At 37.9% G+C, this 26701-nt stretch overlaps 1 protein-coding gene across 2 annotated transcripts in view; it reads left to right on the forward strand.

The window, feature by feature from the left end:
* Window positions 1-23099, forward strand: part of Rab2a (RAB2A, member RAS oncogene family) — a 79984-nt gene extending 56885 nt beyond the window's left edge. The window contains exons 7-8 of one of the 2 annotated variants that reach the window (XM_013009363.1): window positions 19402-19470; window positions 21786-23099. In XM_013009363.1, coding sequence (XP_012864817.1) covers window positions 19402-19470; window positions 21786-21881 — 165 coding nt within the window. In that variant the 3' untranslated portion in view covers window positions 21882-23099. Of the gene's footprint in view, window positions 1-2510; window positions 2856-19401; window positions 19471-21785 lie in introns of those variants that run through there. The other variant, XM_013009364.1, reaches the window with a different exon arrangement.
* The last annotated feature ends 3602 nt before the right edge of the window (window positions 23100-26701 follow it).

Raw genomic sequence — 26701 nt, forward strand, 5'->3', positions numbered from 1 at the left:
AGTTAATAGATACAAGATGCAAAAATTGTATTTATGTATGCTAGTGATATATGAATACCATAATACAATTTATAATCACAAAAATAAAATAAATATGTAGGTGTAACTCTAAGAACACATACAAAATATAAATATACTGGTAATTAGAAAACACTGATGAAAAAAGTAGAAAAGTCCCAAACAGAAAGATATACTATATAAAAATATATTAAAGCTTAAAAAGATGATACTTCTTTACAAATTGACAAAGTTTTAATAGTGCTTCTACTCAAACAAAATTCCAATTTGTGGCAACAGGCAATATTATAAAATGTATGTGGAAAGGCAAAAGACTATGGGAGTTGAAACAACTCAGAAATTAAAAAAAAAAAGTAAAATGGGATGAATCAGTCTCTTAGCTTTCAGTGCAATAATTGGTAAAGGGTTAGCAACTTGAGTCTCACATGTGACATAAAAGCTAACTCAAAAATGGATTGTGAAGTTAAATGTGAAACAGTCATCATTCAGAGAGAAAAAATTAGGGGAAAGTCTTTGAGGTCTGGTTGTAGGCATTCTTGTCACCAAAAAAAATGATTCAACGACAAATTGATTTTAGCCTTCAAAAATTTGTGCTTTTTGAAAGACTGTTGTGTAACAAAATCTACAGGTTGAAAGAAAATACATGCAAGCCACATATCAACAAAGGTCTAGTATCTATAATATAAAACTCCCAAAACTCAGTGGTTTAGTTTTTTAAAATAATGACTAGAAGTGGAGCAAAAGACATGGGCAGATATTGCATCGAAGCGGATGTACACATGGCAGATGAACACTTGAAAAGATAATTGGCATCACTAGTCATTCATTAAGGAAATAGGAATTAAAACCTCAGTGAAAATTGGCAACAAATAAGTTTAGGAAATGGATGAGCTTGGGAGAGATGGAGGAAAATAATAAAAGGGGTAACTGATAAAAATGCATTGAAAAAAATACATTGTGCTCACAAACTGACAAGTTGAGTTTGACATATCTTTGTACAACTACTGAAAAGCAATAAATAGTAAATAAATCCTCAGTGAGATAACACTAAGCGCCTGTCAGAATTGCTAAAATATTTTTTTAAGTGACAGCATCAAATGGCTGGTGAGGATGTGCAGAATCACTCATTCATTGCTGATGGGAATGTAAAATTATATAGCCACTGTGAAAACAGTTTATTTAGCAGTGCTTAAACAATAAAAATGCAGCTACCCTACTGCAACCTAGAAGTTGTGCCCATGGCACTTCAGAGAAATAAAGACTTACTGTTTATACAAAAACCTGTAAATGTCCAAATTAGAGACATGAACCCAGGGCTAAGGTGTCCAATAGGAGGAAAGTAGTTGATGCTCTAAAAAGACAAGCAGGATCCTGTGGTGAAAGCATTTAACAATTTATAACAGTGTACTTTAGTTTTGTAAATCCAAGTGTTCACACAGAATCCTTTGTATTATTTCTTAGACCGGCTTTAAGAATCTGTAATTCCTTTAAAAAGTTTACTAATAATAACCATGTGCAAGCAACTTGATTTGGATTTGATTCTTTTTTAACACCACAATAGCAATTTATAATATAAAATTTCATAAAATGGAGCCTTCTAGCCACAATTAAATATTAATGTAGGAAAATGGCTATAAAGATGAAGCTTTTTTGTGACTTCATGAGGAGTATAACATTTTTATAAGTATCTGTTGATAGATTTTTGTTAAGTGTAATTTTCATGAGCTTTCCTGTCATATTTTTGCAACAGCACATTTCATACAATAAGGTCTCTCTAAATGTTAAGGGTTTAGCATATATGCCTAACATAGAGTTAGTCTTTAACATTTCTTAGAAGTTGCTGAAGATGAAATGACCTAATATTCATAAGAAATGAAGACAACTAGAGCATATGGAGACACCTGGTTAGATGATAGAACAAACTACTCATTCACAATGTTTATGCATGTCAGGTGTTTATGCACAATTTCTGATATCATTAAGTAAAAATTGTTTTGTGACAATATATTTCAATTCAAAAGCTTGTTTTTCTATATTATTTGTATAAGAAAGCGTTTGGTAAGCTCACAGCTCTAACCAGTGTTATCATGTACATTTTTTGTTTTTATTTTTGTTTTTGAAAAAAGGCATTTGTCTAGCATGAGCAATGCTCTGAATTTAATCCCCAACTCAGTAAATAAACAAACCCACACATCTAGCTCTGCTGATTTTTATTTAACCCTAGTTTTCCAAACATGATTTAGCTATTGCTCCCTACCTATGCCATGATCATCCCCAGATGAAAAGGGGAAGTTCTGTGACACCTGTTAACATACTATAGATTGATATCTCTAATTTTGTTTATTCATGTACTTCATAGTTGCATCTAGGTTATGCTAAGAGTCATGAAGACCACATTAGCTTTTTTTTTTTAATTGGTTGTCTTTTAGAAGAGTGCTTCTCAAATGTTAACATATAATCAGATTACCTAAGAATCCTGTTTTATAATTCAGTCTGATTCAGGAAGTGTGTGGTGTGGACTGGGAGCCTGAATATGAAACAGCCCTTCATTAATGCTGATGCTGCTGACCTGGAATCACTTTGCGGAATGGTAGAAACTATAGAAATCCAGAGGGTTCTACCACCTAACAGGAAAATCTAGTGTAATGCTCCTCTGTGCAGTCCCCTCAGAAACATTTTATAAACCTCATGACCTCCACCTTTTCCTTTTCTACTACTCTTGGCACCTAATGTGTAACCATCCAATCAAGTTTTGACCATCTTAAAAATAAAAACCTTCTGGGACTCCTCTTGGGTTCTCTCTCCAAATGGCAAATCTCTTTACTTTCTTTTCACAGCTTTCCTTTCACTTTCAAATAAACTTTCTCTGTTTACCTTAAAAATAAATAAAAACCTGCCACTCCAGTTCTGGGTATGTTTCTTTTCAGCTTCCTACAGTTCAGTCTTAATTAACTTCCTGCCCCATGGCCATGGTCGTTCTGGACTTGCTCATTCCTACACCTAGCAAATACTTTTATTTTTCTTTTAAAAGTCCATCAGAGGCCACGATAAAAAAATATTTTTTTAACAGAACTGCTTTTTTGCTTTTTACAAAACTAATTTTAAATGGGAGTATAGTAGAAGTAAGAAAAATAAATCACTATTATTCTAAAAAAAAAAGTTCATCAGAGGGGATTTTTGATACTTTTGACATCTCTTTTTAAGTGAAAGAAAAAAATATGGTGGGTACTAGGATTTGAACTCAGGGCCTCATGCAATGCTACCACTGGAGCCTCACTCCCAGCCATTTTGGCTTTAGTTATTTTTAGTATATTTTATATGAGATATATTGTATATTGTAGAATAGTATAGACTCTCATCTAGGCAGAGTATAGATGACATGTGTGTGCCACCCTACCAGTTTTTATTAGTTGAGATGGAATCTCACTTTCTGCCCAGGGATGGCCTTTAATTGTGATTGTACTTATCTCAGCCTCTGGAATAGCTAGAATTACAAACATAAGCCCTATGCTCAGCACTTTTGACTGTGGTCTTATAAACTTTTTTAGCTCAGATACCATTTTTTAATACCTCTCTGGATTTCTCAAGACTCCTTTACTGGCTCTTTTTTTTTTTCCTTTTATATGCCATATGAATCCATGTCTTTAAGATATCCTTTTATTTTTATTTTATTGTCTTAGAGGTGATATACAGCAAGCTTAACGTTACATATATCAGGTGATACATACATTTCATTCTTTTTGCTTAGTATCAGCTGTTCCCTCCTCTTTCATTCCCTTCCTCCCATCATTACGCTTAGGTTGCGTAGTTCACTTTCATCAGTGTCCAGTGCAGCTGATGGGCCCCTCTGCTGTACTTTTCCCTCACTTTCCACTGATTCTGTGCTCTCTACCCACCTTCCCTCAGATGTGAACATGTACACACCATTTATAAGATAAAGAATACAGTCATCTAAAAACAATAACAAATTAAGAAAGTCCTTTGTTTCCCTGTCTTTGCAGTCCTTTTCAGTTTGTATATTATTTTATATACATATGAGGAGATACATTACATTTGGATGCTTTTCTCCTAAGACTATCCTCTTTTGGTCTCACTGTGTATGGGTATCTTGAGTCCTGTTTACTTTGTCATATCTCATTGCATTTGAGATCTTATATCCTCATATCAGGGAGAATATGCACCTTTTGTTTCTCTGATCTTGGTTTATCTCACTCAAAATGATTTGTTCTAGTTCCATCCATTTCCCTGAGAAAGCCTTAATTTTATCTAATGGCTTTGTAAAATTCCATTGTACATAAGTGCATTTTTTTAATCCATTCATCTGTAGTGAGCATCTGGCTATTGTGAACAGTGCAGCAGTGAACAGGTACCCTTGTCATATCCTGGTTTCTGTTGCTCAGGGTAGATGCCTAGACATGGTATGGCTGGGTCATAGGGTATGTCTATGTTTAGTTTTTTTTTTTTTTTACAAAAATAAATTTTTATTAAAAGCAGTAGAATCTGAGCAGGAAGACAGTACAAAGAATGTAAACAATGTAAACATCACTACATTCAGCTCAGCCTGATTGAATGCTGAAAACAAGTCTAAATGCTCTATGTGCCCTTACTAACAAGATACATTAATTCTATTTTACACAGACATACTCTATTTTGCTTAGGAAAAAATATTTTATCGAAGTCAATCCCAACGCCAAATACTGGCATCATCACAAACAGCTGTAAGAATGCTGCTATCCCTGCTAAAACTGGTTTGTCGAATAGCAGCACCACATTTATGATGAGTCAGTGTTGTACATTTGGCTTTATGAGGATCTATGTTTAGTTTTTTGAGGAACCTCCGCACTACTTTCCAGAGTGGTTGTATTAGTTTACATTCCCACCAGCAGTGCAGTAGAGTTCCTCTTTCTCTGCATCCCTGCCAGCATTGGTTGTCCAAATTTAGTCTATTGGCCATTCTGACTGGGGTGAGGTGGTATCTCAGGGTTGTTTTTATTTGCATTTACTTTACGGCAATGATGATGAACATTTCCTCATATGTTTGCCATTTTTACCTCTTCTGAGAAGTCTCTCTTTAGCTCCCTTGCCCATTTAGTAATTGGTTTATTAGATTTGGGAGGGATTAGTTTCTTGAGCTCCCTGTGTATAATGGTATTTAATGAATATTAGGCCTTTTTCTGATGTATTTCTGGTAAATATCTTTTCCTAACTGATTGGCTATCTTTCTGGTTTAGTAGCTATATCTTTAGCTGTGCAGAAACTTTTTATTTTATTTTTTTGGGTCCGGTCATGGGGCCTGAACTCTGGGCCTGGGCGCTGTCCCTCAGCTCTTCAGCTCAAGGCTAGCACTCTACCACTTGAGCCACAGCGCCACTTCTGGCTTTTTTCTTTTTGCTTATGTGGTGCTGAGGAATCAAACCCAGGACCTCAGGCATGCAAGGCAAGCGCTCTACCACTGAGCCACCTTTCCAGCCCTGAAACTTTTTATTTTTATGTGGTCTCATTTGTCAAGTCTCTCTCCAATCTGTTGTGACCCTGGGATTCTGTTCAGGTAGTTCCTGCCTGTGCCTGTAAGTTCTAGTGTTGCTCCTACTCTTGTCTTGCACTAGTTTCAGAATTTCAGGACTGATGTTGGGGACTTTAATCCATTTTGAGTTACTGTATGGTGACAGACTGGAATCCACTTTGTTTTCTGCAAATGGCTGCCCAGATTTCCCAGCAGTAATAGTTGAAGAGGCTATGTTTTCCCACTGTATTTCTTTAGCTCCTTTGTCAACTATCAGCTGACTGTAAGTATGTGGTTTTATTTCTGGGTCTCCTAGTCTGCTCCATTGATCTTCAGGTCTATTTTTGTACCAATACCAAGCTGTTTTTTGTTATTATGGCTCTATAATAGAGCTTGAAATCTGGTGTTGTGATACCACCTGCGTTGCTTTTCGTGCATTGCTTTGGCTGTTCTAGGTCTTTTGTTGTTCCATATGAATTTTTGGATTGTCTTCTCTATTTCAGTAAAGAATGTCATTGGGATTTTGAGGGGTATTGTGTTGATTTTGTGTATCATTTTTTGGCAGTATGGCCATTTTTGCAATATTGATTCTACCTATCTATGAACATGGAAGGTCTTTCCATTTACTGATGTCCTCTTTAATTTCTTTCTTTAGTTTTTTTTATAGTTTTCACTAAATACTTTTTACACTGAAATCCTTTATATCTTTGGTTAGGTTGTTTTCGTCGTTTCCCTTTCTGATTGTACATCGTTGGCATACAGAAAGGCTACAGGTTTTTGAGAGTTACTTTTGTATCCTGCTACTTGGATGAAGTGGTTTATTAGTTCTAAGAATTTGAGAGTGGAATTTTTTGGATCATTCAGGTATAAGATCATGTCATCTGCATGATCTTTCTTTGTGTGTATCCCTATAATGTCCTTTTCTTGCCTTATTGCTCTGGCTAAGGATTCCAGAACTATATTGAAGAAAAGTGGAGAGAGTGGGCATCCTTGCCTTGTTCCTGATTTTAGGGGAAATGGTTTTAGTATGTCCTCATTTAATATGATATTGACTGATAGTGTGTCATATATGGCTTTTATTGTTTTAAAGAATGTTCCTTATATTCCCGATTTCTCCAGAGCTTTTAACATGAATGGATGGTGTATTTTGTCGAAGGCTTTTTCTGCATCATTGAAATGATCATGTTGTTCTTGACCTTGGCTCTGTTGGTATTGATTTGCATATGTTAAACCAGCCTTGCATCTGTGGGATTCTATAAGACTTTAAAGAGGAACAAATACCCATATTCCTCAAGCTCTTCTGTGAAATAGAAACAGAGGGAGCAATCCCAAACTCATTATTTGAAGCCAGTGTCACACTCATCCCAAAACCAGGTAAGGATCCAACAAAAAAAAAGGAGAGAGAGAGAACTACAGACCAGTCTCAATGATGAACACAGATATAAAGCTCCTCAATAAAATATTATCCAAAAATAAATAAATAAAAATAAAATACTATCCAACAGAATCCAGCAACATTTTAAAAAGCATACATTAGCCAGGTACCAGTGGCTCACACCTGTAATCCCAGCTACTCAGGCTGAGATCTGAGAATCACGGTTCAGAGTCAGCCCAGGCAGGAAAGTCTGTGAGACTCTTATCTCCAATTAATCACTAGGAAGTGTGGCTGTGGCTCAAGTAGTAGAGTGCTTGCCTTGAACTGAAGAGCTCAAGGACAGCACCCAGGCCCAGAGTTCAAGCCCCATGACCACCCCCCCACCAAAAAAAAAAGTCATGCATTATGACCAAGTAGATACCCTTTTAGACTATATGTTCAGTTCCATGCAGACAGCTGCCACACAGCAAGCTCTATGAATATTCTTCAGACCTATCTAGTTTAACATATCCAAACTGAACCCAGAGCTCTGTTTTAATCTAGTCTACAAGTTGGTATCCTGTATGTTCCCTTTTCCTTATCCCTTTACATTGATTTATTCAATTTGCATCACTTTTAACCTTATTGTTTCTACCTGTTAAATATCTTTCCCAGTTGTCCGCTATTAGAATTGCTTCCCAGTTGGACTTCCTGTCTACACTGTTGGCTATTAGTTTTTTCAAAAATTAAAATTGAATGTCACTGTCCGGTGTTATTTAAATTCTTGCCCACAGCTTCAGCATCAGACACTTTGTGTTGGCTGATCAGGCCCTTTGATTGCCAGCCTCCTACAATGTGCTCTGCATAGTAAACTAAGAATTGATAAGCTGTGTAGTGCTTTACCCCACCTATACAAACTGTTCTCTGCTCTTGAAATGGCCTTTTTTTCCTGCCTGATCTTCAAGGATTTGGTCAAGTCTGAACCTGCTCTGGAGTGGCTTTCTGTGAAACCTTTTCTGTATTTCACCTCTGCTGCCAGCCACCGTACATGTCATATACAGTCTGAATTGGTAGAATCGTTCCTTTGAAAAGACAGCTTTTCTTTGTCTCTACATCTCAAACATTGAGGGCAGCACCTCTCACATACTGGATAACAGAAGTTTTCATGGTCAGGTGTTTTGTTGTTAGGTTGCTTGTTTGATTTATACCAATACTGGGGCTTTGAACTCAAGGCCTAGCATTCTCACTTGGCTTTTCCTCTCAAGGCTGGCACCTTAGCACTTAAGCCATACCTATATGTCTAGCTTTTGCTAACTAATTGGAGATGAGAGTCTCATAGTCCTTTCTATCCAGGCTAGCTTTGAACTGTAGTCCTTAGATCTCAGCCTCCTAAGTAGCTAGGACTGAAACATGAGAGCTGGGAATGTGGCTTAGTGGTAGAATGCTTGCTTAGCATGGATAAAGCCCTGGGTTCGATTCCTCATACCACATAAGCAGAAAATATTGGAAGTGGTGCTGTAGTTCAAGTGGTAGAGTGCTAGCCTTGAGCAAAAGAAGCTCAAGGACAGTGCCCATGCCCTGAGTTCAAGTATCAGGACTAACAACAACAACAAAAAAAGTGAAACATGAGCCATCAGTTCCCAGCTTTGTTGTTTGTTTGCTTCTCTTCAGTTTCTAGTTGGGTAATGATTTGGCCCTACAAGTGGAAGGAAGTCTATTGCAACATTATCTTTGTTTTCAGCATTCTAAAACAGGAGATTTGAGAAAATTTAGGTAAGTATATTGGCTCCTCCTTTGAACAGATGATCTTCAAGCTGTGGGAGATGATTAGCAAAGGTTATGGAAGGCTTGCACAAACACCCTTGCCACAAGCCTCATGCCACCTATTTTAATATACTAAAAATAGCCTAGAATTATATATTTCCTTCTGAAATTCTGCCTTTGGTCTTCTTTGTGCATTTTCCCTCTAAGTTAATTTACATTCAGTTTTATATTCACTTTGAAGACCTCAGAAGTCTTAATATAAACAATTAGTACAAATTGGTATAAATAATGATTAAATGGGACATTTGATCAACAGTGTAATTCTGATACTCTGTGTGTGTGTGGGGGGGGGTGTTTTGTCTTTGCTGGTCCTGGGGATTGAACTCAGGGCCTTGGCATTGACTGTGAGCATTTTTGCTCAAGGCTATAGTGCTGTACCACTTGAGCCACAGTTCTACTTCTGGCTCTTTGGGGGGGGGGGCACTAATTGAAGGTAACAATCAAGAATCTCATGGACTTTACTGCCTGGGCTGGCTCCTGAGTAGCTAAGATTACAGATGTGAACCACCAGTACCTGGCTCTCAACCTTTCAGACATTTGATCTTCTCCTGGGATCTTCTCCTGTATTCGGGAATTTTACCTAAAAGATTAGAAATTCGCATGAAATCATAAAAATACCAAAACATTTAAAAAATAAAACTTCTGACACAGGTCCCACTTGGTGGCTCAGTTTGCCCTAGAACTCAAAATCCTCATGCCTTCCAAGTATTGAGATTGTAGGCCTTCACTATCACACCTGGCTCTTTTATATGCAGGGATGTGCTAATGAGCACACATGTGCAGTAGGGGTTAAACCCAGGGTCTTGCCCACGTCATGCCAGTCAAGTGCTCTACCACAAACTGCATCCCCCGACAATACCAAAAACTATATCAAAATTCACGAAGATTTGGGAAAGCATGCCTTCTCCAGTGCACTGAAATCTTTGGTTATCTTGTAGCAAGTTCTGGTAAGGATGTGAAGACAAGGAAACACTTCTGCTATATATAGAAATGCTATTATGGAGGTTCCTCGGAAAACTAAAGTAGAACTACCATGTAATCTAACAATCACACTACTGGGCACATAGCCAAAATAAATGAATTCAGTATGTCAGCAAGACATCTGCATTTTCACATTTATTGTCTCATTATGCACAATAGCCAAGTTTAAAATAAAACAGACTAAGTGCTTACCAACTGATGAATGGATAAAGAAAACATGGTACATATGCACAATGAAATGCTATTAGACCATTACAAAGAGAGAAATTCTATCATTTGCAATAACATAAGTGAAATTGATGATTGTTATGTTATATGAAATAAACCAGGCACAAAAAGACAAATACCGCATCATTTCACTCATATAGAATCTAAAAGATCTGATTTCATAGAAATGAAGTTGAGAAAGGTCTGTTTGCCAGACACTAGGGAGAATACTGGAGAAGGAAAGGTTCTACTTGAATAACAGGAGGTTTGGTGTACAGTTGAAGAATAGAATAATGTAGATGATAATATAGTATATACTTCATAAAAGTAGAGTTAATTTTAATGTGTTTACCATAAATAAATAATAAAGTATGTTGGTGCATCCAAGCACACAGGGGCAAAGGCAGGAAGTTCTGGAGCTGTGACCAACCTAGACTTCATAGCCCCTGTTGGAAAAAAAAAAAAAAGATAAATGGTAGATTCAACCTGATTTAATAAATTTTAAACAATATAAACGTATTAAAATTTCACAAGGTAACCCACAAACATAATTTTTGTTTTTAATGTATTGCTTAAAAATTAAAAAAAAAACATGCCTTTGAAGTCCAGTGTAGAAAGTTGTTTGTGATCCCAAAAGTAAACTTAATTAAAATATCTCAAGCTATTGGAAATCAGGTATAGAAATTGCTGGCTTACTTACTAAAGTACTGAAGATAAAGCCAAGATGTAATGAAAATACATCTTGCCAATCCTTGAACTGTCAGGCTACTTAACTGACAGCATAGGTGATGTCTAAGGGGAAACATATGACTTAATAAGATGTTACTAAGTAGAAGAAGGCTCATTTCAACATCCCTTGCTTATACTTGTGTTCTTTCCCAGGACTTGGATGTCTACAGACTTAATATGCATTGAGAAGTCATCTTTCTTGGGCTTTGTTGTAAGTGGTAGAACAAGTATTTTTAGATAGCTGGAATATAATTGTAAACTGCTGAAGGCTTTGTGTTCCCTTAAAAGACACTGCTTGACTGGCCTTAGCGTCTTAACCTCTACTTGGGCCAGCATTCTTGGGAGCTTTATTAGTGACCCAAACTGAACTCTCAAAAGTTGCATCTATTTTCTCTACCCAACCCAGAGCAGCTAATAAGTATATAACAACTCACACATAAACCCACAGTGTACACATGTAGTTACATATAGATTGCCAACTGCCAAGACCATCCTACATGAAGATGTCATAAGCATTAGAATTTTATTTAGAACTTTTCATTCCTTCTTTAAAACCAACTTTTCTTTCTTTCTTAATTTACCTCAATTCCTTCCATCCCAATCATTTAAACAAAAAGTGGAGTAATAAGCACCTTACCATTTTTCACCTGTAATTGACCAACTCTTATAAATTTCTTGAAAGTACATGTTTGATCCTTGCTACCATCCTAATTTCTTAGATCGTTGTTTCTTACCTGAATTATTGTTCTAGAGTGCTCATTGGTCTCCATATTGCCAGCCTTGCTTCCTTACTATTCATCCTCAAAACTGTCCTCCATTTTGTCTCTTGGTTGCTTTTTTACAGAGTTCCTTATTGGGCCACCTCTAATGGTAGCTCGCATATTTGCCTGTTTCCTGCTTCCAGTGGAATTGAGCTTAAAATTGCAGTTTTTCCTAACTTGAGTTGTCCTAAAATGAGTGGGAGCTTGTTATCTTTCAGGCCTTCTCACACAGGCTTTCACTTTCTCAGTAGTGGTCATGCAGGTTTCCATGCCATGTTCCAAACATGCATCTGTCCTAAACTACCATACCCTTTAGGTTTGGGATATTCCTACACCTGAGTATCCTCAATACCCAGTATGAAACAAGCACTTGGTAAGTGATTACTGAATGGAAGAACTAGATTAATAAGGAAGTGAACATATCTTTCGGTAGTCTCTGACAGGGACAACATGAAATCCTTAAGTACTATGGTATTCCCAAGCCCTTTTGTTGTTGGTGGTGGTGGTGGTCATGGGGCTTGAACTCTGGGCCTGAGCGCTGTCCCTCAGCTCTTCAGCTCAAGGCTAGCGCTCTACCACTTGAGCTACAGCGCCACTTCCAGTTTTCTGGTGGTTTATTGGAGACAAGAGTTTCACGGATTTTCCTGCCAGGGCTGGCTTTGAACCTCGATCCTCAGATCTCAGCCTCCTGAGTAGCTAGGATTACAGGCGTGAGCCACCGGCTCCCAAGCCCTTTTAATCTAGTAGTTTTAGATCTTGTTCTTCTGCTAAGATTACATATATTTTTGGTAGGTATAGAAGGTTTCCTGGATTTTGAACCCAGGGTCTCACACATGCTAATGAATACATGCTTTACCACTGGGTTGTAAATACTTACAAAGATAATGCTAGAAATCTAAAATAAGTTAATTAGGAGGATTTTTATTTTTTTAATGTTTACTTTTTTATTGTTGTCATAAAGGTAATGTACAGAGAGGTTGCAGTCACATAAGTCAGGTAATAAGTGCATTTTTGTGTTGTTGTTGTTTTGCCAGTCCTGGAGCTTGAACTCTGGGCCTGTGTGCAGTCCCTGAGCCTTTGTGCGCAAGGCTAGCATACTACCACTTGAGCCACAGCACCACATCCATCTTTTTCTGAGTAGTTTATTGGAGATAAGGATAATGGATTTTTCTGCCCTGGCTGGCTTGGAACCGTGATCCTCATATCTCAATCTTCTGAATAGCAGGTGTGAGCCACCAGCATCCAGCTATGAGTACATTTCTTTTTATACAATGTCACTCCTCTCGTGCTCTTGTATTTTTCTTTTTAAATTATAAGTACTGCATAATAGTTGTGCAAATTAATAGATTTAATGTGACATTTACATATGTACATATATTTTCATTGTGCCTACCTCCTCCCTTCTTGCCCCACCCCCATCTCTTTTCCCTTTCCTAAGTGTTCCACTTAGCTAGAGGGTTTGTTCAGGATGTGGACAGTATATGCTTTTTATGTCCAGTTTAAACTTGAACATATATGAAAATTTCCTTTGTCTTGTATTATTCAAAGATAAGTAGTCCTAATAAAAGAAAGATAAATGTGGTGAGAAGAATAACAGATTCTACTCCTGCTTCTGATACAATTGTGTGTGGTCTCAGGCAAGTCAATTCTCTTTGTACTCAGTCCATGTATTAAATAAGACAGTATTATTATGGATCAGCAAGATAAGCAGTGACTCTTTTTCAGTGAAATTCAAGGAAACTATGAAAGAAGTAAAAGCAGAACAACTCCACTGTAGATTACAGATTCTGTGGAGAATGAAAGGGACCAGGAAGAGGTCTCTTTACTGAGCTGTCCCTACTCCCTGCCTCATCCCAAAAGGCAGCCCCAGCAGAATTGCCTTGAAATACAATCTGAAAAACCTTGTATTACAAGTCTTCTTCCACTAAAATTAGCTATATTATAATTATGAGATCCAAACATATGAATGTCACAAAATTTGGAGTGTTTGCTTAAGGTCCCTAATTTTTTTTTAATATTTCATAGGGCTTACCCTCCTTGCATAATGGTCTTATCTCAGTATATCTTATTCTTTAGGGCTCATGCTGCACATGATTTGTAGTTGATTCACTCTAAATATTTTGGCTTACTTAATTAAAGTATTTGAATTGAATAAAGACCACTGTGTTTGTAAGACACTTAAGCACCTATGTCCTCTTCTGTTGCTCCCCAGTGACATAGTCCTAAAACATTCATGAGAGCTGACCCACACTGAGTATTCCGTGCTTCACACTAAGCCAGCCGCCTTGTGGAGCAGGTACCATTAGTTCCCTCATTTTACAGACAGGTGAAGCAGTAGGCTTGTGTGACACAGCTAGCCCATGGTGAAACTGAGGTTTGAATAGGAAAGACTGGCTTCACTCTTAGCCATTCAGTTCATTTTACAGCTATAAGTTTTCGTGAAAGAATGTTTAATTTCTAGTATTTATATACATCATTTTAATATTTTTAGAAATCATTAAAGCTATGGGCACTTAGTATAGTGATTAATGCATAGTAATTACTTGATAAATATCTGTTCGCTTAGACACCTGTTGCTTTCAGCCACTGATAAAACTGAAAAGTCACTTTGCAAGATACCTTACTTTCTAGTAACTGTTCAAGATATTTAAGTAATTGTCTAGCAAGCCCAAGTCTCTGAGTTCAAACCCAGTACCACGACAGAAAGAGACAGAGAGAAAAGGGAGGGGGGAAGGAGAGGGAGAAGGTGAGAGAGAGGGAGAGGGAGAAGGTAAGAGAGAGGGAAAGAATTAAATGAAATTGTCCAAGAACTTCCAGGAGTCTTACCTAACAGATGCCATTGTTCTTAATCTTGCCACCAGGTGGCAGTATGACGACTCCATTGAAAACAGTTTTTCAGATTAAGAATTGTTAAACCCTAAAGAGTGCTCCATGTTCCCTTTAGTCAGTTGGTTTTTGTTTTTTTTTAGGTTTTTGCGGGGGTCGGTGGTGGGGCCTGAACTCGGCCTGGGCACTGTCCCTCAGTTCTTCAGCTCAAGGCTAGTTCTCTACCACTTGAGTCACAACACCACTTCCGGCTTTTCTACTTATGTGGTACTGAGGAATCGAGCCCAGGGCTTCATGTATGCGAGGCAAGCACTCTACCACTGAGCCACCTTCCCAGCCCCTCATCCCAGTCAGTTTTGAAGGTCTTTTATTTCCCTCTGATAGCTAATAAAGTCTTTTTCCTGTGTCTTGAACTGACATCTGAACTGGTATGCTTAGATTCTCCTAGTGGTTTTGTTCAGCAACAGTAGGAACTGTGTTCTCTTGTTTGTATCTTCCATGACATCTAGAGGAGTTCTGAATATGTGGTAACAGTAAATGTCCAGGCCTAAATGTCAGTGATACCTAAGATGGACAGAAGCATGTGAATTCAGAGTGTATGTTTGAATCACAGCCCATTTACTGTGTTTTGTGCTTATATTAATTTTAATTTTTGCTGTAGAACTCCCAGGAATTTTATCTTAGGTTAGGTATTATCAGTACCATTCAGGTAATTGCTGTCAAGGGTTCAAACATCATTTGTCAGAGATGAAAAGCAAGAGAATTGATGGCTAATAAAGAAAACAAAGGTAAAGCACTGAACATGGCAGTTAATCAAAGGGTGGTAAAGGAGGAGGACTGGTAGTAAAATGAAGACAGGCAGACTTCTAGCACTGAGAGGCGCACTAACTACACAGGAAGCAAGAAGACTACGAAGGTTAGCTGCTGCACGTGATCAGGAGTCTGTTCCTACTTAATCATGGGTCTTCCCAGTGTTTCACAGTGCTTATAATGAAAAATTTGACATCTGTTTTCCAGCAGTTTTTGTCATACACTTAAACCTATTAGTTTTACCTATTGGTTGCCATTAGTAACATCTTAAGAAATGTATACATAAACAGGGAAATTACCAGCATTTCATAGAAGCCAAGTGTGCCTGTTACGTACTTAATTAAATTTGAAGCCAACCCAGGCCCCCCCCCCAAAAAAAAAAGAGCAAAATACCAAACTAAAGACATGTCTAAAGTAGTAGACCGGGAGCTATAAGAAAGAAACACTAATGAGAACACAAGGCCTTGACGTCAAGCCCCAGTACCGGCACAAAAATAAAATGTTTAACAATCTCCAGATAAACTATTTTTGAGGAAACAGCTCAACCACTCAATTCTGTGAGAAACAGTAGGACCTCAGATATTTGCCAAGCAATACTTATATTTTTGTACATTATGTATGTCCATAAAGAACTCAGTGGTTATTCCATGCATGGTGATCCACTTCTGTAACCCCAATGCTCAGGAAAGTGTGGTATGAGGATCTCAGGTTCAAAGCCAGCCCTGGGCTACACAGTGAAGACCTGCCTCCAAATAAATTTTAAGGATGAATTAAAACACCTACACCTTGAAAAATATTTTTAAAATTGTTTTTATATCTCAACCAATTTTTCATCATTATCAAAATATTATCAACATTAGTGGGAAGATAACTGTGACATTCAGCAGCACTACCTAGAAATTATATTTAGCCAGGTGTCAGTGGCTCTCGCTTATAATCCTAGCTACTTAGGAGGCTGAGATCTGAGGATCATGGTTCAAAGCCAGCCAGGGCAGGAAAGTCCATGAGACTATTTATCTCCAATAAACAACTAGAAAACCAAAAGTGGAACTGTGGCTCAAGCGATAGAGCACTCACGTTGAGCTGAAGAGCGCAGGGACAGCAGGCCGAGTTCAAGCCCCACACCTGACCAAAAAAAAAAGAGAAAGAAAAAAAGAAAAATTAGATTTAATCAATATAATGCTTACTAGTATTTGGCTCATGTTCCTATGAACCAGTTATTTGGGAACTCAACAATTCAAGTCAAAAGTCATACACTTTAAAAAAACATAGTCATAATATACATATTTGTCAATGGTAGATGGTTTTGTACTCTTTTTGTTTTTTTTTTGTTTTTTGTTTTTTTGTCGGCCGTGGGGCTTGAACTCTGGTCCTGGACGCTGTCCCTCAGCTCTTCAGCTCAAGGCAAGCGCTCTACCACTTGAGCTACAGCGCCACTTCCGGTTTCCTGGTGGTTTGTTGGAGATGGGAGTCTCACGGTCTCTCCTGCCCGGGCTGGCTTTGAACTGCGATCCTCAGATCTCAGCCTCCTGAGTAGCTAGGATTACAGGCGTGAGCCACCAGCGCCTGGCGGTTTTGTACTCTTACATTTAGTTCCTAAGTATAAATATTAACTGCATACTTTTCATGGTAAAGAATCCAAGATAATCCATTTACAAGTTATTCTCTATAATATACTCAGAAGGATAAGGAATATTTTAATTTTGGATTAGAGCTCCAGAGTAGAAAGGAAGCATTATCCAAAAATACTCAATTGAGATAATAAAAAATTATAATTAAAAAGTAGTCAGTTGTTAACCGAGGTACCAGTGGCTCACACCTATAATCCTAACTACCCAGAAGGGCGAGGTCCAAGGATCGCAGTTCAAAGCCAGCGTAGGCAGGAAAGTTCATGACACTCTTATTTCCAATTAACTACCAAAAGGCTGGAAATAATGTTGTGGCTCAAAATGGTAGAGCATTAGCCCTGAGCACAGAAACTCAGGGATAGCACCAAAGCCCTGAGTTAAGCCCTAGGACATATACCCAAAAAAAAATAAATAAATACATTTCATGTCTTTCAAATGTAAAGTACATCTTAAGTCCTTGAACTATGTTTTTGTTTTTTGTTGGCTTTTTAAATTTTATTTATTTATTTATTGTTAGTTGTGGCACTTAAACACAGGGCCTGAGCACTTTTGCTCAAGGCTTGTGCTTTACCACTTTGAGCCACAGCACCTCTTCTGGTTTTCTGGTGGTTAATTGGATAGAAGAGTCTCACAGACTTTTCCTGCCCCAGCTGGTTTTGAACAGTGATCCTCAGATCCCAGCTTCCTAAGTAGCTAGGATTATAGGTGTGAGCCATCAGCATCTGACTCAACTATGCCTTTAAAAGTGCTTATAACAAAGCATTAAGTGGTATGTAGGTAATTTAGTATTTTGATAAATTTTATATACCATAGCTCTGGGGGTGGGGGCGGTTGCTGGTTCTGGGGCTTGAATTCGAGGCTGGGCACTATCCCTAAGCAGTTTTGCTCAATGTTAGCACTCTTATCAGTTGAACCACAGCTCCAGTTCTGGCTTCTTTGGTGGTTAATTAGAAATAAGAGTCTCACAGACTTATCCTGCTGTGCTAGCTTTGAGCCATGATCCTCAAATCTCAGCCTCTTGAGATTTCAGGCATGAGCCACTGGTACCTGGCTATTACTGTAGCTTTTTGTGCCCATTTTTGAAGAGATTCATCAGTGGTTAAGAATAAAAGACCATTTATGTCCATGTATTAGCACTTTTAATCATGACCTTGCCATATAGAAGTACTTGTTTATATGGAGTTGTAGCTCATTTCTAGGACCTTGCAGTTCTGGTCAACATTGTAGTGGAATGTGCACACGTGGGTGCTCCTACAAGGAGTTCCAGCATTTTATGGAGACATTTATGTCTGGAGATTTATGTCTGTTGACTTCAGTATTTACTTAGCCTGGTTTCTAGGCCATCACAGTAATTGACATGTTATTGGAAATAAAGCTAAATTTTTTCCTTATTTATAGGGATAAGTTCAGTTTTGAAGAATGTGAATCAATTCATCGTTGGCTGAGAGCCAATTTCCCCTTTAAAGCCTGCATACACATGAAAAGTGTTCTCCCATCCTAAGTGCCTTCTGAATCTGCAGTGATTAATTCTTCTCATTATTTTGCTGCAGATTCTCATGACCCTCTGTGATGATTCGATCAGCCACTTAGACTTTATGCATATTCATGTTTCTGTGCTCCCGCTGCAGTCATTCAAGTCTCCTGCACTGACTGGTGTGTGCTTGGTGCAGTAATTGAGCTGCAATAGATTGATTACTCTAGGGAGCTGTAAGGACTTTAAAGGTGAAAACATATCAGTCCTGTTAATTAGGAAACAAAAGCTCTGATAGCAAGTTCAATAGTCAAATATTAACCAATGTAAAAGAGATGAGAGATATTATTTGTTCCTCTGTAAGTACTATTTATGTCTTTAAATTTGAATTAGGTCTTTATCAGTGGTATAAGAGAGTAACTTTCTTTTTTGTTACCATCCAAAAAAGCTAGTCTCACCATGGAGGGTACATAAGCTACCTAGGTGGCATGCAAAGTTTCCATGTGTACTGCGTTTGCATTGTGATATTCATCCCCCCTCCTTGGTCATGATTTTTTCCTTTTACTAATTATAATTAATACGTCATAAAAGTTCACCAGTTTACACTGTACAATTCAGCGAGCTTTAGTTTATTTACAAAACTGTGAAACCATCACTACAATCTTACTTTCAGAACATTTTCATGACTCCTGAAGAAACCCCACAGTTATTAGAAGTCCCATTTCCTTTTGCTAACTCCAAGTAACCAGTAATCTGCTTCTGATCTCTGTGAATTGGTCTGTTCTAGACATATCATGGAGTATGTGGCCTTTTCAGTTTTATTTCATTTTGCATGCTGTCAAGATTTGTAGCCTGAATCAGCACCTCCTTTCTTTTTAAGGCTGAATAAAACTCCATTTGTTATCATTAGCTTACATCTTTGTTTTCATTTATTGGTATATGAATGTATTTCTACATTTTGACTATTGTGAAGAATGCTGCTAACAGAGCTCAGTTTCCATATATCATTGCTCTATACTTGATCTTAGGACGAAAGCATTCAGTCTTCACGATAGAGTATGATGTTAGGTGTGATTTTCTTTGTTGCTGTTTATCAAGCTGAGAAAATTTCTCCTCTGTCCTAATTGGTTGAGATGAAACGTTGGATTTTTTTTGCATCTGTTGAAATGATCATGTGGTTGTCTTTTATTGAGTGCCTTTACATTTTTATGTGCTGAACATTATGATACTCTAGAACTTTTATATAAAATGTTTATTTACTCTTGTGATTTCTGTTCTTTATATTTCAGGCATTTATTAATACAGCAAAAGAAATTTATGAAAAAATCCAGGAAGGAGTTTTTGACATCAACAATGAGGTATATACATACGAAAATTATTGGCTAATACTAATTTAGAATTGGCTTTTACTATTATTTGGAGTCATCACTTTATGCTTTTTAAATTTCTAAAGTGGATCAATGATAGTCCCCTAACACATTCCAGCTGGAACTACTACTGTACTTCAATAGTTAAATGTTTGTGTTCTGTTGTGTTCTAGTAGGGTGGCCCTAAGAGCAAAGAAAACTCCCTTTTACCCACGTGTCCATATGGTGACATCTGCTTTGGGGAATAATATTCTGATGTAGAAACATATATAGTATGTCACAATGCAAAATGCTCCCTTTTTTAGATGAAAGAAGGAAATTCCCAATTTAAACTTATTCCCAGTATAGCAGAGCATGTTTTCAGGAGACTAAATTAATGCACATAATTGGCAAAGATGCATATTTTTAATGTTAGTTTGAGCCCATTTTGTTCAACACAATTAGGCTAATAAAACTTTGGAAAATATAATTCAGAAAGTTTACAAGCTAAAGGTTTGGGTTTTGTTTTGCTCTTTTTGTTGTTGGTGGTGATGGTATTTTGTTTTTGTCGATTTTGGTGCTTGAACTCAGGGCCTTGAGCTCTTTCACTCAAGGCTAGCACTCTACCATTTTGAGCCACAATGACACTTGCAGTTTTCTGGTAATTGGTTGGAGATGAAGAGTCTCACAGACTTTTCCTGTCCAGGTTGGCTTTGAACCGCGATCCTCAGATCCCCAGCCTCCTCCTGAGTAGCTAGGTAGGATTACAGATGTGTGCCACTGGCGCCTGGCCCCTAAGGGATTTTTACCTAAATTCCTACGCTACATTGATCCTTAATTTCAAGTATTTTTAAATATTTATGTGAATAGAATGTATTCTTTCTTATACATAAATATTTTTGCCAATCTGTGTTAAGACTTGTGGCTTTCAAGAGAGAAGCCCTTGTTCAGAGTGTAGTTGCAGCTGGAAGTGTTTTTTACTTGGGGGCCATGACAGTAGTGATACATCTCCTGGCCTGCACACAGATGAGGCTCAGCTCCCTGCCTCAGGTTCTCACTAAAATAAGCAGCATTTGCCTAAGGTTTCCAAAGAAAGTACTTGACTTAGACTCATTCATATCCCTTCTTCCCTAACCCCCTTTCTCTCTCCTGCTCTCTGGTGGTACTGAGGTTTGAACTTCTAGCCTCAGGCTTATTAAGGAGGTGCTCTACCACTCACACCATGTTCCCAGCCCTCTCAGTCCTTTTCCTTTGAAATAATACAGTCCTAAATCCTACCTTCTCGACTTAGATGGTGATACTTCTTGAGTTAATTTAATGGTAACACCATTCAGATACTGATGCCCTGTAATTTGAACAGTAATCGAGCCTCTGTTTAAGAGAGAGCACGTTTTGTTCCGTCTGGTTTCATATAGTATCTGACTGCTTTACCATGCCATTTGCAGCTTTGATTGTAATCTGCTGTCAGGAGCCAACAGGCCGTGCTATTTATTTGGCCTGATGCCAAGTCTGACTCCCTGATTCCTCAAGAAGTTGCTACCAGCCCAGAGGGGGCAAAACCAATGAGCCATAGGGCATGCTTTTTATTAAAGAGGAGTCAAAAGAGCGAAAAGAAACCACATCAGCTGCTGTCAATACTGAGCCAGTGCCAGAAACCCCAAGGCTACTACTGTTGCAGAACAACTGCCAAGCACTATAAATCTGAGATTTACTGTGACGTAAAGTTTCCTTAAGAGCTTAATTTCTGAAGCTACTGTATTACTTTTCTCAAAGTGTTGTATTTTTAGGTAAAATCCACTTGAGGGAGTGAGGGTTAAGACATAAGTGTGAGTTTGATGAATGAAAGAACTACTCTGTGTGTGGGTTCTTGGCAACCTGCCATGTCTTTGGGGATCATAGAAATTATTGATGACACAGAACACTCATATGCCCTTAGCCTGTACAGCTGATTCAACACGGAACAGAAATGCTGTCTAGAGAAAAGATTTTACGTCGTCTTAGAGCAGCAGGGGCTATGGATATTTTTGTCCTTTAAAGGTTTCTTGTAATAACTGTTTTAAGCAGTTTTTTCATTCTGAGGATTCCCTGAAAAAAGCAGCATTAGCCCATTTCTGTTTGCCTACTATGATAAAGAATTATTTTCAGTAACATCTCACAGTGTCCTATTTTAAAAGAAGGAACAGATTGTTGCCGTTGTTTATAAAATCCACTTATTTTGCAGAGTTGTTTGATACAATTATGTCATTAAGAATGATTTTTTTCACGTAATTTGTTTACTGTCCAGTCAGGTCCCCTGGTATTTATTATTCTATTCTCTTGTGTCTCAGGCAAATGGCATTAAAATTGGCCCTCAGCATGCTGCTACTAACGCAACCCACGCAGGCAGCCAGGGAGGACAGCAGGCTGGCGGAGGCTGCTGCTGAGTCTGTTTTTACCGTCTAGCTGCCCAGTGGAGCTCCTCCTTCACCCTCTCTCCTCATGCTCAGCTGAGACATGAAACTGTTTGAAATGGCTTTATGTCACAGAAGACTTTAATCCTTCAAATTCTTGTATAACTTTGAATAAATGGTTAATGTTCACTTAAAAGACAGATTTTGGAGATTGTATTCCTATCTATTTGCATTTGATTTCTAGGTCAATCGATGTGATTATTTTTGTTAAATGTTGTCTTGTGCCCTTAACTAAGAACTGAGTTGTATTAAACACTACAAAGTCATCTTGAGTATTTAAATCAGTTTGTGTAGTTAGGTTTCCCAACCCCAGTGGTTACCTAATGTTTAATATTACAGAACTGTCCTCAAAAAGTTTGTCAATTTTCACAGCTATAAGGAGAACCAGAAGGACTTTTAATTCTGTATTTATCATTTACTTTGTGTATATATAGTTTAATAACCTGCTTGGGTGTAATTTGCCAAGCTTGACTTCTTTAATGCATTTGCATAAAATCTATACTGTTTAAAGCTTGAAGCTACAGAAACATTGTTAGGAATTGCTTGGACACCGAATTTTAAACTTTTTGACATTGTTAACAAGCATGTTCATCTTTTCTTGTCACTAGTCCAAGAAAAATATGCTTAATGTATATTACTAAAGGCTATGTCTGTGTTAACCTGTTTTAATGCCAAAAGTTTGCTATTTGTCCACAATTTCCTTAAGACCTCTTCAGAAAAGGATTTGTTTGCCTTAATGAGTACTGTTGGGTAGAAACACAGTATGATGAGTGAAAGGGCAGAAGCAAGAAATCCCTACCCTCAAGTGACCCTGAGGAGAGTGAGCACCCACATGTAGATGGCACATTATGAGGACTTTAATCTTTCTTTAACCACAATAATGTTTTCCTTTTATTCACATGATTTCTAAGTATATTTTTCATGCAGGACAGTTTTTCAACCTTGATGTACAGTGACTGTAAAATTTTTCTTTCAGTGGCAACTTAATAATCTTTAAAATATGGTAAGCATCTTGTCTGTTTTGAAAGGGATATGACAATAAATCTACCAGTTGGAAATTCCTGTTGAAAAGTAGAAAAGCTTTAGTAATTTACTCAATGTGGTGGTTTTATCCTTCTTTTTCCTTTTTCTCCCTTGGTCTATAATGAAATTGTTATAGCAGTGCAAAATAAAATCCTCTGTATAAAAGTGTTCCTTTTTTTTCTGACATATCTTGTTTTTTTAAGGTATATACATTTTTAGTCTATTTACAGCTTTTCCATGTATTTGAATGTGTTCTTTTCTACAGGTCAGAATGCTTAAAATACTTTAAAAAGTTTTACTAAAACATAAAACTTCCACAGTGTGAAATTCTTACTGACGTGATACAAGCAGGTGCTTCCCACTCAGCCAGTACAAGAACATTCCTGCCGTACGGACACATAAAGAAGGCTCCCATGATGATGCTCACCACTACCCGATGTGCTCAGTCCTCCTGATAAATATACAAAGTTAAGACAGCTAGGAAATAATATCTGCTGTATACCAAGTTGAAGAATGATTCTTTAGAAATTTTTTAACTGTTAACTTTTCCAGAAATGTAATGCATTTTTTCATGCTCTATTCCCTAATTCTTTTCTGAATCAAGTAAAAGAAAAATCAATGCTAAGAACAAGCAACAAATTGGCACCCTGAGAAAATGGCAGCTGGTTCCCACTTTCTACACAGAGCCCTTCTACCTCGGGGAAGTAGGGTAGGAGTACATGAATTGACCAGGCAGTATTTTATTCACCCTGTCATAAATAGTGTAATTTTAGGACCTACAATTGGCTTGTGCTATAATTGGAGGAGGGGATGCGTGGGCCCTGTCCCTGAGCATATTTGTCAGGGCTAGTGCTCTACCACTTGAGCCACAACTCTACTTCTGACTTTATTGGTAATTAATTGGAAATCAGAATCTCAAAGACTTTCATGCACAGGCTAGCTTTGAACTGTGATCCTTAGATCTCAGCCCCTGATTAGCTAGGATTACAGACAAGAGCCACCAGCACCAAACTATAATGAGTTTCTAATATTTGATCATTTTATGTTAGAGTGCTTTTCCTGGGACTTGAACTCAGGGCTTAAGTATGGTCGCTAGCTTTTGTGCTCAAGGATAGTATGCTTACCACTTGAGCCACAGCTCCACTTCCAGCTTTTTGGTGGTTAATTGGAGATAGAGTCTCACAGACTTCTCAGTCTGGCTATGACTGTGATCCTTAAATCTTAGCTTACTGCATACCTAGGATTATAGGTATGAACCACTGATGTCCAGCATTGATCAATGTTTTTAATATCTCTGTGCATTGGATAACTTGAAAATAAGTCACAGGAAAAATAAATGCAGCTTTTAATGTCTCAGCATGTAATACTCCAGATTTGCAGTTTTCATAAAGACTTATTTCTCATCTCTGAGACTAGTAAAACCTAACCCCAGTATGACAACACCCCACGTTCTGATGAGGCTCTTTGGAGTATAAATTGGAAGTGTTTTGCTGGACAGGAGATGGGGTAGTGTTTTATACACATATATTTGATACTGACCCAGAAATCTCCATTGCAAGACCCTAGTGGCACCCCAACAGTGCAGAAGTTCAAGGTCTTGTCCCTTGTTGCAGCATTGGTCGTATGTGCAAAACACTTGAAGTTACCTCAGTGTCTGCATAGGAGTGTGATTCAGTGACCAGTGCCTTGCCACACAATAGGCTCTTAACACACCCATCACTATGAACTGATGTGACTTTCAAGATAGAAAAGCAACATGCAAGAACATCAGTGGTTTACCATACTTAGTACAAGGCAGTTTAAGAACATGTACTTATCTGTGCAGAAGAAACAAACTAGAAGCTGATTACCTACAGAGGGTGAGAGTAAGATCTGGGAATGGAGTGGCTACAATGAGGAGGGGACACCAATCTCAGTATACAATTTTGTGCAGCCCTGACTCCAGTCTTGGCATGTCTCACATACTCCATAATAAAAGTCAGCTGTGATGCCAGAAATAGGGATTCTAAACTAATGCATGTACCTAACTTCAAAGAACAATACCACAGTAAAGGGAGTAGGGATAAAAACCAACATATGTAACTGGAAAATAGTGTGTACACTTAAGTTGTAAGGATGAAGACAAAAGGAACTATACACAAATGGCTGCCACAGAAAAAGGTGGATTAACAATTCCTAAACTGCCTTTTACTAATATATATAAAATACTAATATTGAGCACATAAACTGTAGTATAGTTTGTGTGTGTGTGCGCACACCCGTGTACATGTGTCTAGGGCTGGGAATGTGACTTAGTGGTAGAATGGTAACATGCATGAAGCCCTGGGTTCAACTCCTCAGTACCACATAAACAGAAAGCCAGAAGTGGCTCTGTGGCTCAAGTAGTAGAGTCCTAGCCTTGAACAAAAGAAGCTGAATTCAGCCCAGGCCCTGAGTTCAAGCACCTGGACTGGCCAAAAAAAAAAAAAGTTGATGTCTAAAATTAACCCTGTGATGTCAAATCAAAGCAGAAATGGTGCATGTTTGTGGGTTTTGTAATATGTACAGGTACAGATTTAGGTATACACCGTAGGTGAATTGAATACACATTTCCCAACTCTGACCTCAGAATGCCCAGAAACAAAACCTAGAATCAATAAGTATACATATTGCCCAGATACTGGTTTCTAAATAACCACTTGCTAATAAAGAGAATGAAGAATCCTTGGAGAAGTATATTAATTCCTGTACTGAGAGAAATTAGAAGATAAGCCAGAAAGGGGAAGTTGGAAAATAACCAAAGAAAAAGATTTGTCAAAGGAGAGGCCATCTTATTGCCAATTCAGACAATTTAAGAAGTAATGGGTTGCAAATCATGGGATGAAACAGAATTAGTGGGCACATGACAAAAATATTGCATACTTGAGGTATCTCTCCTCAAGATACAGAAGGAAAACAAGTAAATGTAGGAAAACCTGACATCCCCTTCATTGAGTGATCAATAAAACCTAAGGACCAGCTGGGTATGAATGGCTCATTCCTGTAATCCTAGCCACTCAGTCTGAGATCTGGAGAGTCGTGGTAAAAAGCCATTCCAGGCAGAAGTGTCTGAGAGATTTTGCCTCCAAGTAATTCACCAAAAAGCTAGACTGGATGCATGGTTTAAGTGGTAGAGCACCAAGCAAGGACAAGGCCCTGAGTTCAAGCTGAAGTATGGGCAGGGGAAGGGAAATCCACTTGAGGATTACAAGTACCTTCTTATGGTATGTGCTGAGTAGGGAGTGTTTGTTTTTGTTTTTTTGTTTTGTTTTTTGTTAAAGTGATGTACGTAAGTAAGTTACATAAGTAAGGTAGTGGTTACATTTCTTGTCCAACTTGTTATCCCTTCCCTCCTGAATTCTGGACCCATGTTAATGATATTTAATCAATGTTAATTCCTTGGCTTTGATGACAGTTCTATGGTTACTTACACAAGAGGCTAACATTGAGTAAGCTGGGTTGTAAGTATATAGAAACAGCTGCTTTTGCAATCTTGTAGGTCTATTTGAAAATATTGGGCTTAATGTCATGAGGCCTACAAAAAACCAATGCATTACAATAAAATTGCAGTGACTTTTTTTTTCCTAATGTTAATTGCTTGCCTGTCTTCAATTATTTCCTCCAAAACAGAAAGGAGAAGTACACACACACACACATACAAACACACACACACACTCAAAAGCACTGTTTAAGTAGTTGTACAAAGAAGTTCCCATCCTACAAAACAGTATATGAATGCAAGGTGTCTGACA

The sequence above is a fragment of the Dipodomys ordii genome, unplaced genomic scaffold (assembly GCF_000151885.1).
Source record: "Dipodomys ordii isolate 6190 unplaced genomic scaffold, Dord_2.0 Scaffold9, whole genome shotgun sequence".
NCBI lineage: Eukaryota > Metazoa > Chordata > Mammalia > Rodentia > Heteromyidae > Dipodomys > Dipodomys ordii.